Below are 11,421 nucleotides of genomic sequence, written 5' to 3' on the forward strand. Positions count from 1 at the left end.
GCAGTTCCATAGAGCCGGGTCTACTGGTTGATCGTGAGCAGGAGCAGGATAGCAGGTTAATTGATAGGATACTTGTCACGTCTTTAAGTGCGTGTAATTTAATAAGACTGCACGGTATAAGCCCGAATATAGAATGACCAGAAAATATACAGATAATTCAAATCCCTGTTGCTACGGCATAAATACAGCAACAAATACTGTACAAAGGTCATTCAGTACGACATTACACCTTCACCACCTATGCAAGAGAACAAGACATACGTACAAATAATTATTAGCAGGTAGCAAAGGAAAATATTAAGTGCATATACTTAACCTTGAACCTTAAATTTCCACTTCATATTAGTACGTCATTAGTACATCGAATTCTTCTTCAGTAAATATCGTATTCGTACGCATACTAGTCTCCCAAGCCACCTCTAGGTGACCTTTCCGTCCGCAACGATTGCATCGTTTGTCGCGGTGCGGGCATTCGTCACGCTTGTGTGAACGTGAACCACAAATCCGACATTTGTAATCGGAGGAATTCTTCTGGAATGGGCGGCGCTGGAAAACTCTGTTAACCGTATTGGAGGATTCACTGGACCGTCGCGCTTCTTTCTGGCCGGCCTCATGTCTGGACGCGAGATCCAATGTCTCCTCGAACGTCTGTAGGTCTTTCGACATCAGTTGTGCCCTTGTGGATTCATTTCGTAGTCCATTCATGAATGCAGCACACATGTTGTCGTCGAGTTGCGTACCGCTGAAGCTGCAGTAGGATGTACCTTCGAAGAGGTTTTCTGCAAAATCTTCTAAAGATGCGCCACTCTGCTGCTTTATCTGAAAGAATTTCGCAATCTGGGCTTTTCGGAAAGTGTACGCAGTAAACTGCTTTTGAAGCTTGGAGACCAGCTCCGTAAGGGACAGCTCCGTGGGCTTCCGGGGACGGCACATGGCCACAATCCGTTTGATTGGCTTTGGCCCTAGAGAGTCAGTCAGGAGGTTGACTTTCTTGTTGTCTGGAACCCCGGTCATGCTGACGTAATTATCGTACTTGAAGTACCAGGCATCCCACTTCAGTTCTTCGGGATGCCATTTCTCAAGGCGGGGGACATGTTGAGAAGGGAGATTAGCATTAGAAGCAGAGGCACTTCTTGACTTCTTGTAGTAGACATAATGTAGTAGAAATTGTAAATGCAGGAGAATTTGTACGAAGCAGGAGTGCGTGACCCTCACCGCTTCACGCCAAATTGTCACGTCTTTAAGTACGTGTAATTTAATAAACGTGCACGGTACAAGCCCGAATGTAGAATGACATGAAAATATACAGATAATTCAAATAACACAAATCCCTGTTGCTACGGCAGAAATACAACAACAAATACAAAGGTCATTCAGTACGACATTACGACATTACTTGAAGCTGATAGAGCCATTTTTCTGCGGTGTGATGACATTTTATTGTATGCTGCATTGTTTGTGCTTGCAAATCGAGACCTTGATATTGTAGGAACGTACAACAATGGTACATTGAACATTGTAGGAAATGGTGGAGCGATAGGGATATTCTGTAGAATTAGTGGGCACAGCAAATGGCACCAAACATGGGGATCACTCAGCACTGAGAGCGGTAGACTTCGCTGGAAGGGTCGGGATTCCCTCCCGCGCGAAATTCAATACACGTAAGCAGGAAATGAATTAATAATTATGCCAATTGGCATTACGTACATTCGCAGCAGCAGAAATAGTAAGGAATAGTGCAAGACAAAAAATAGGGATATTTTAATATGACATGGACGCTGGCCAGTCAGCATGAGAACTGAACACAAAGCAGCAGGAAATACAACTACCAAAAGCAGCTGTTGCTAAGTACAACACGACAATACTACACTAATTTTGTAGTTAACATCATTTTTAAAAGCGCTACAAACATTATGCGCTAATTCGGCGTTTTTTGACGTGTTGAAAACGACTGCCGCTTCCAAAAACCCCTGGAGTGGCACCAGTCCGACAAGCGCACAGGTGAAAACGGCACACATCCGTCGCTTCTTGTCAGTCTGAAACTAACTCAGGTGCAAAGCTTTACCGAGGTGGCTAAAGTCTTCCACCTGTTTCTCAGTACTTTACGTATATTAGTTGCCGTTGTTTAACTCTGTGGCTCACCATATCTCCTCCTTGAGCATTCATCCACCTGGTGCGGCAGAGCTATGTGGGATTTTATGGATCGGTCGTATATTTGAACGTTTGCCTGCAGGTATTTCATACAAGTTTAGCCGGCAGTAAATACGTTGGCTCTGGAATTTTCTCAGTGTTTGTGTCTGTTTGCTGCACTTCGACATCCAACGCAAAAGCACATGTGCGTTGAGTTCCTGTTATGATCTTTGCGGTCAGACGTTGTGCAGTTCGTGTGGAACATGAATCTCCAGGAATGTCCTGCATAAAACATGAACCTCCTAAATGTTCTGCATAAGCGAATTTGAAAACTAACAATCGCGGTGCGCTTCCTCCATTCTTGCTCAGTTAGTGAGTTTTATCCAACCACAGGAGTCACAGCGACGGCTCAGTTAGGAACTACAGGAGTCACAGCGACGGCTGGGCGAGGCGGAATCAGAATCATTGAACTGGCTGTCGCGACTCGTAGACGGCTTACCATTTCCAATTGATCGTGGCTTCGGATCGGAATTTTCCTTAGATTTAGGCGTGGATGTGGAATTACCATTGAAACTGGATCTGTACTGTTTCTGGGCAACGTTGGGCTTCGCACTGGAAGTGACTTTAAGGACGCAGGAGTTACATTCGGTACTGGTGGCGTCCTCCAACCCGGTTTCGAACCGACGGGCTGCATTAAGCGTCAGCTCATGCGCAGCGTATTCGTTGATTAACAAATGACGCCGAACCGAATCAGACTACATAAATGCCTTTAATGAAAACAGCATTTAACATGGTATCAATGATACCATTTGGAAACGCACACGACGCACTCTCGTAGCAAAGTCTACTAGAAACAGCTGCCAATGACTTATCGTCATCCTGGCGCATTCTAAAGAACTGCGACCACTCAGCCGCTTTATACCTACAGCGATTATACCATAAAGTAAAGAAATCTGCAGTTTAAATTTAAATAGTAGCCACGAAAAAGCCTGTCTCTCTGCAGATTCCGCTGATAGCCCAATCCCGATAGTAGTTACTCTGCCTCTGTTCATGTTGTACTTTCGAATGTACACCTTAGTTTCGTCAATTTCAACGGTTTTCCCGTGACCTCCAATTTTGTTTTTCCCCGATCAGAAACAATCTTGCATTCCGTTATTTCTCTAATACGGCGCAACCATTTTTCTACAGTTGGCTTTGAAAATGAGACTTCTTCTGATATATCTTTATATGAGAAATTCATTTTCAAAAAAAACTGCTAGAGGATTTCCCGAAAATTAAATGTGCGGCGTTCCAGCTCTCCAGTTTCTGCGCGTTTCTGCGCTGCAGTAAACATATGACCCAAAAATCGGAAGAAAATGAATTGCAATAAAAGCATCCTAATTACAAGAAGATCACTGAAGTGGTGGGCTGTCCTAGCAAGAACATTACCCCCTTCAGCACACGACACACTTCCTCCGCAGATGGATTTGGTCTACTCAATACAGTATCTCCATGTTTGTTTCTCGAGGCAATGGCATGGTAATCTTCATTCGCTGTCGGGTATAAAAAGGTCACTTCTAACCATTTAGAGGCCGTGCAGCACCGTTCGCATGCCGTTGGGACTCGAGTTGTAAACTGAGAGGCAGCGCAGTTGCTGGCCTTAAAGTAGTCGCTCGGGTTTTCCGACAATGTATTCGTGGGTTTCTTTTATAAATATTGTACATGAACTTTTGACTTCTACATCGTTAACGTGACGCATTCACCTTATTAAGTATAGGTACAAGTACACTTTATTAATGATACAACTGAATAAAGGAGGTGCAGGATAGCAAAACAACCAACTAACGTAAGAAGTACGACCAGTAGCTGTCGTGTTTGCAGTATTACACTTTTTATTCTGCTTTCACTCGTAGACGACAAAACATCGAGTCATGATCAAGATCTATCACTTTAAAAAAACATTCTACAAGCTGCCTTTAACGTTTCACAAATACACTGAAATATTATCTTGCTTTTGAACATGGTGGACGCTAGACTGCCCGCGACCCCGTTCCCAAGATGCTTTTTCTTACACGGCGCATATCGTACATTGCAGTTTAATATTCATTTTAGCGCATACAATGTAGCCTAGGGTTTCCGGTTTTGGCAGCATTTCGAATGCCATCATGTGACATTCGTTTGCTTGCTGGGTTCGGAAACTAAGGAGTGCAACACTGTAAGTAATTAACCTGCACAGTATACTTGACCACTAAAATTTTCCTGCGTGACCTGCAAAATTCGAAACATGTTCGGCGTGCGCAAACAATATAAGACAGCTCTCCAGACCGATGCGTCATAAGGCCGCAGACATATTTTGGCAAATGAAAACATTTTTCGTTATTGACAGATGCACTGGTACCACTTTAACCGGGGGACCGGGTTAAACATTAACGCCTCTCTTCAAGCAACGCTCACAAATGTCTGGGGCAAAATGTCAGCCTCAACTCGGCTGCGGAGTCTCGTGGCATCGCTGGAACACACAGGAATTACATGTACTTGTAGAACAAATGCCTGTCAAAGGAAGCTGGTTAAAGCTCTCTTCTGATTAGCGCAGCCGGCGTGGCTACGTCAACCGATATATAAGGGGCAAAACTAAGCGTCTTCCACCATTCCCCTGTAATGCTGCCGTCACCCGCCTGGAGAGTGACGTTACGGCGGTACATACTACATACGGTTAAATCTGGCGCGGTACGTAAGCGCCATGTTCAGCCACAACGTCAAACTCCAGTCGGGTGAAGGCAGCAGTACAGGGGAACGGTGGAAGATGCCTAGTTTTGCCCCCTATATGCCTACGTACGTCTTGGCATGTACTAGCCTAAAAGCTTTCATTAGACAGGAAGGCGGTTACTTAATTTACTGCGCACCACTTTTGTTGGCCACACGGTAATCCAACACTCCAAGTATCCGTACATTGTCCGAGATCCGTTAAGCGCAGTCGCTTCGCCATCAATTTGAGCTCAAGCCCAGGACCAGTACTAACGAATTTGGCTTAGAACCCGAAAATTATTTTTCAATTTCTGAACTGTTATTTTTTCTTACCCATTGAATCGTTGACCTAGAAATATATCTAGAGTTCGTACTTGTCCGTTTCATGGCATACACTCCTCAGTATTTGTCTATCGCCATGAATGCAACACATCGATATTTTCGGGAGCTGAATTCGGGTAAGAGCGAAGTGAACCACGGTAACACAGTACTGGTGCTGCGTGACAACGGCAATTTTTGGCTGGGATACGTTCAGGATATAAGCGGCGATCACTTCTTCGTTGACTTTGACGCCACAACTATCAATGCCGAGTGGATTCATTCCAGCCATCTCTGGCCGCATCATTTCTTGCCACGGCCACCAATGATGAATCTAAATTTACCTGCGTGTGCTGCTTTGCGGGATGAAGTCGGGGGACCGCTGGTTTTCCGACCAGTCACTGTCAACAAATTCCTGTTCTGTATGTTCTACGGTGTTCATTTAAATAACCCGCCCGATAATCGCATTGTCCACGTGCACCACATGACTACACAACTTCCCGCACCTGATGACGGGCAAAGTTTCTTCGGAAGGGTTAACGGGTTTCTCTACCGGAAGTATGTCATTGGATTCGACCGGGCGCAGTTGCTGCACGACGTCAGTTTTATTACCAGATTCCTGGTTGAGACGTGCCAGTTCACTTTAGGCCTCGCAAACGTCTCATGCAATGTCGGGTGTCGGTATTCGAGATCGGTTGAAGTGGACACTTTCTGCTTTCGTTGCGAAAGACATTTGCAGCGTGATCCGTTTTCGGTAAATGTTGGCTGTCGTATGTTTGTTCGAGTGGGAATCGATGCGGTCACATTTGTTTGCGCCGAGATGCACATTGACGCAGCCGGTCGTAGTATATTTTGGAAGGAAGAGTCCTTGAAAGCCGCGTGTCAAAATTACCTCGGCGAGAAACTTCGACTGCAATCGTCCAAACTGGAACTCCCTGTCCCAGTTGCTGCTGAAAACGGCGCCATGGTTCCCATGCAGCACGGTTAGTTAATCACTAGGGTAGGACGTACGGTATTTCCACTACGAGTTAGGACTGAAAATGTACCGCTGCGAGTAGCTGGTATTCGGAATTACTGATATCCGTTCTATCACCAAAGAGGTCTTTTGTGGCAATCAAGATTACATTACACATTTTCAAGAACTGTCATTATGACAGTGTCATAAACTGTTTCCTCAATCAAATGTAATGCGTGGCTACGAATTTGATCCTTTATTTCCTGTGTCAAGCCAGACAGAATTTTACCGGTGGCTGTGGCTAAAGGAGGAAGGGCGGCATTTTTGCCGCATTATGAACGCCGCAGCTGAAACTGCCCCTACAGGAGCTTAATACTCACCAACCCGTACCCGATCATACTCGTATAAATGTAAGGGATATCAATACGTTTTACGTAGCATTTTTTTTCTTGTGAAATTAAATGATAGGCAGGAAAGCAGGATAGACAGTTCGTTCAATTTTTTTATCTGGAAGTTTGCATTAATATTCTGATGTCATGCACATTAGACTCAGTGTAAACACTCGGACGGAAAATGATTATACAGAATGTCTGTAGGGTAAGCGCTACTCTAGCCAAAATAATACGAAAGGCTTGTTAGATGTTCTTCCAACGAGAAGAGCGAATCATGAGCTGTTCATCTCGTTGGAAGGGAAACTGCTCAATTGCCGGTCTCCTGCCCCTACTAGCGGTAGCGGGTGCACCGCTGCCAGTTACTACAGGAGGTTGTTTGTATAAACCAGAAAGTACTGCGCCAATCAATTTGTGTTACAAACTTACAAACCAGAAAATACTGCGCGGGCCAATTCGACATTTCCAAAATAGTTTGACTTTGGTGATAGAACAGTCAGTAAACATACTCACCTGCTGTCTTGCTTCCCGGGTAAAAAGCTGTGTTAAAACAAATTGATTTGCAGGATTCGCAGAGTTACGCATAGGTGACCTCTCACTTGTGGTCCTTGCCGGCGTTTTGCTTAATCTCGACGTGCTAACTCAACTGCGGACAAGCCAGTAAGTGTTTTGTTAAGGACCAAAGAGAGATTTGGGTGCTCTAACCGGGTTGCGTGCAGGGTCTGCGCGTTATGGAGGCGGGTTATAAAGGAATTCGGCAGTTATCGGCATATCATCTTTGTCATACCGCCTAGCCGCGTCCAACCACCCTGGGATTGGACGGTGCCTTCTGAACTTGACCGTTTCACCGAATACAGACTCACTACGATGCTGAAACGAACCATCTCTCATGCCACCCGGGCGGTGGCGTTGGTCGTGGAAGGACCGCAGTACCGCCAATCTCCCATGGATTTTGTAATCAAAGGATCGCTTGTTCGGCGTGTTCTGGAAGAAAAGGGAGTACGGCTTTGGATGTTCATTGGCAAGAACGGATGGGAGGACAGGGATTCAGCGACTGTTGCGCTACTGAGCCTTTCTCCAGGCATTCCGGATCGGTGGCATGAGATGTCCCAGTGGATGCACATCTGTGACAACCTCCTGCTGATCAATTATACGACATTTGACTTCACCCACAGCACACGTCTATGGCGACTGCCACCAGTCACGAAACCGTATCTGGGTGACTTTTGCAGCGGGCAGTTGCATGTCACCATTCCGTTTCTGCGCTTTCGCGCAACGGAGACAGCGGCAGAACATTACCGGCACTTTTTATCGGCGCTAAGCGACAGTTGTCCGTCGGTTAGTCCAGACCTTTCGGCAAAGATCACTGTGTTGCATATGCACTGGGTGCAGACATTGACCTATCCCGACGAATAGACGGGGATTCGCAACTTCTTTAAATGGTGCGTTTAGGACAATTGTACAGATATATAGGCCAGTATTTGTACGACATATGGTAATCTGTTTTCAGGTGCAGCTGCATTAACCCCGCGGGCCCTGTGCAGGAGTGGGATCAGGTCGACTTGCGGCAGCTTGACCTTTCAGTGCTCAATAAGCTGGCCTTCGCCGTGCTCGACGCATGCTATAAAATCTGACGGGTGCCTTTCGATGAAAGCGTAATAAAATGGTTTTCGCGAGCATTATATCAATTATCCCTGCTTGTTCTGCGTAATGGTTTTTAACATAGCGCGCTTTTCGTAGTTTCTCGAGCACTTGCTCTTCTTGCTTTAAACATTTTGTGAGTACTTTGCTCTTTTTTCACGCTGGTTAAGAAGCTTCCATTATCATACTCTTCTCTTTATAACTGTAGCGTATAGTAAAGGACTCTCGTGAACGGTATTATGCGAAGATGTTGTTTTAGCTACTGTTGTACCTGGTAACTGGGCGTAGTCCGTGCACGTACGCATTACGCAGTTGCGTTGCTGTTGTTTGGTCTGCTGAGGCGCAGCTCCTGACCTGCTAATAAAAGTATAATTATTACCGTCTACTAGCGCACATTTATTATGTGCAAAGGTAACACTTACAGCTTATCTGTATCGTACATACTTATCTGTATGCACATGATCGTGCGTACATGAAAGCCGCCTTGAAATTACACTATACCATTCCTATTATGGCGTTACCAGAAAACATGTCTGTTCCATGACGAAAAGTTTAGGTACAGAAAAGGAGTATGTCTTAAGAGCGCTGAATTGAATCGAAGTAAGCATTTATTGGTCAAATTTGTTTATCTCAGGCTTGTACCTGAATAGCTCATGTTTATCTCAGCTTAATAACAACATCCGAAAGTATCCTGTGCAAGCGAAAGCCATCGTTGCAGACCTAACCGGTAAAGTGTGACTGCGACCGATAAGCTTCTACTGTCGCCACCTTTTATTCGTTCTGACGGTCGTAATATGCACCCATTGATTTTTGAAACTTAGCGCACAATGCTTTTATAATGTTGGATGGATGCTGTTATAGAGTTGGCTGGGATATTTCATAAAACCTTGGGTGGCACTCAAGGCAATCAAGATTAAACTGTAGTCTAGCATCAGATTTAACTACAGCTATCTAAAATTAGCTAAAAAATTTATGACCAATTTTGGTCAGTTTAAGTCACCAATGGTTCTGTGGAAAAGTCAGCTGCAGTGGTCTTTCTCCATATCAATAAGAAGCTTGATGGAGCGATGCAAGAAATCAGGCGTGCGATGTAGTCAGGTTAATGTTAGGAACAGCCGTTCATGGCTTCGGGCAGTAAACATCACGCAGCTGTTGATAAGTCTCTTTTACCGTTTCCATAGCATCTTGACCGCATTTGCTGCCCATTTCGATACCATCCGCGCCGCTGATGCGTTCTGCGACCACTTTCAAATGCCTGAAAAAAAACGGTATGGATTGTAAATTGGTAACTGATTTAATAAACAGCCCAGTTGTCATTAACCAGCAGCTGATATCACATCCCAGGTATGGTACGCGACATTTACTATTGCGTCTACAGTCTACTCTAGACCATATTACGGATTATAAGCAGGTTCGTCACACAATAAACTGTGATATTTCCCAATTGGCGATTTGCGATAAACAGCCGACCGGCGCTCATTCGCTAGACCACAGGACTTGGAACAACGCGATCTGCGCTCGTTATGGATCTTTGCCTGTTTCGCTTTGCCAAAAAGTTCATGCGGCAAGGATCATACCGTGGACAGGCATAAGGCAGAATAATTCCCTCTTCTTCTATAGTTCCATTATAGCTTTACTTCTCGCATGAGCATGACCGCTGCCGGACTTCCGAATGTGCTTTTCTGAGTTCGGCCCGTGCCTGTGTGAGCATTTCATCTCCTAGGGAGCAGCGTCTCAATTACGTTTTAAATACTTTTTATGGCCTGTGCGCGCGATTTGTGAGCCTGCGCTCTGGCTTGCTTGTTAACTCGAGCTCTTATCGCAAACTGCGAAATGACTTTAAGTAAGCATGACCCTATAACCGAACTGTGATTTTAAATAATCTTCTTGACAGTTCCTGTATAGCGATGTACTGCTTGTTGAGAACGTACTGGCAAATATTCTGATGCGCAGCGGAAGCATTTTCGTTCTGTTCGTGCGAGGCAGCTGTCCCAAGTGTGCAGCAGTCGGAGAACTTGCGATGATCTCGTCCATCACAGTGCAATGCAGCGCGGAAGTACTTCACCGGTCCGATGGTGGTATTGCACAGCAGGCCCGTAACGATCTGAAATTCCGGTCTGTACCATCCACCATAATCACTTTTCTCGCTGTTGTAGACCTCGGGGCAGTGGGAGTACAGCTTTTTTATGCAGTTTCCCAAGTTGACGCCCCGCCTACAAAAGAGGCAGTTCGCGACTCGGATGTTGGCAGTACCTTGTTTGCTTGATCTGAAATACATACCGACAATAGGCATCGCCAAACGGTCGATATTGCTGCAGATCTGCCTCAGTTACTGGCCACAAGGTGGGGTTGGCAGTAGGGGGAAGCATGCGACCGATGAAGCCGTCGTCATCGCGGCGCAGCTCGGCACATTGTGCCTTAAGTTCCTCGCATGTATCCGCGACAACTGGCGGACCGAGGAACGCACAGAGAGTTAAAGCGACGATAATTTGCATTATCTAAATTGTCAGAACTATTGTGCCAGCGCACGGTAATTTTGCTACTAATGCGCTACGTTTAACAGCCTGGGCAGTCGAGCGTTTTTACTGTAACGGATCATAAAACGTCGCAGTTTGTCAAATGACATCTGGTAATGCACGCCCTATGTATGCATGTGCATCTACGGTACGTATTTTGAGATTTTATCAAATCTTTATCAAATCTTAGAGCAGCCTTTCGGCAAGATTGATTTTCTGATAAGGTCAAGGGTTATTGTGCGTGGACGGGCTGCTTCATATAAAAGTTGTCAGCAGCAGCGGAGCGATAACAAACGTACAGAATGACAGCCCAGACTATAAGCGGTCGAGCCTTATAAAATACTTTCCCCTTTATCAAATTTCTGAATCTTTCGGGAAGGCGCACTTTGTACATTTTATTATGTAGGCCTTTTTGAACTGAATGACGAATAATGGAGACGATACCGGGATAGCAGTTTTTGAAGAACTACAGATAACTGGTGTGAAGTGAGCGCAGTATTTGGGGGAAAAACGGAGCCGGTAAAAGTGAAACCAAATACAGAAAAACCGTGTGACTTTTACTCCAGGAGCACGTCTGTTGCAAAGTTTCCACCCGCTCACGGTTTATCGTAAACGAGAGTAATTCTCTCATTTACGATAAACAAACCGAAAAATTAAAAACGAACTGAAAATTTCATTTTAAAATGCATTTGTACATCTCATTTATCAGCGCACCATCATCCTTTTCGAAAGTAATAACTTTAATTGC

At 45.0% G+C, this 11,421-nt stretch overlaps 2 protein-coding genes across 3 annotated transcripts; both read right to left on the reverse strand.

The window, feature by feature from the left end:
• Positions 1-342: 342 nt before the first annotated feature.
• On the reverse strand, positions 343-1,014 carry LOC129591446 (uncharacterized). Its single transcript, XM_055487105.1, has one exon. It carries the CDS (start codon positions 1,012-1,014, stop codon positions 343-345), a length of 672 nt encoding a protein of 223 aa, XP_055343080.1.
• A 6,015-nt stretch (positions 1,015-7,029) lies between these two features.
• Positions 7,030-10,768, reverse strand: LOC129591470 (uncharacterized). 2 transcript variants are annotated; one of them, XR_008690846.1, is made up of 5 exons: positions 10,438-10,768; positions 10,089-10,370; positions 9,158-9,412; positions 8,429-8,511; positions 7,030-7,640 (listed from the first exon to the last, which is right to left on the reverse strand). XR_008690846.1 is itself a non-coding variant. In XM_055487135.1 (3 exons), exons 1-3 carry the CDS (start codon positions 10,650-10,652, stop codon positions 9,277-9,279), a joined length of 633 nt encoding a protein of 210 aa, XP_055343110.1. In that variant the 5' UTR covers positions 10,653-10,768; the 3' UTR covers positions 8,900-9,276. The 2 variants fall into 2 exon arrangements, 1 of the variants encoding a protein (XP_055343110.1); XM_055487135.1 differs by lacking the exons at positions 7,030-7,640; positions 8,429-8,511 and having other exon boundaries at positions 8,900-9,412.
• Between the last annotated feature and the right edge of the window lie 653 nt (positions 10,769-11,421).

Source organism: Paramacrobiotus metropolitanus, unplaced genomic scaffold (assembly GCF_019649055.1).
Source record: "Paramacrobiotus metropolitanus isolate TYO unplaced genomic scaffold, Prichtersi_v1.0 Parri_scaffold0000046, whole genome shotgun sequence".
Classification (NCBI taxonomy): Eukaryota; Metazoa; Tardigrada; class Eutardigrada; order Parachela; family Macrobiotidae; genus Paramacrobiotus; species Paramacrobiotus metropolitanus.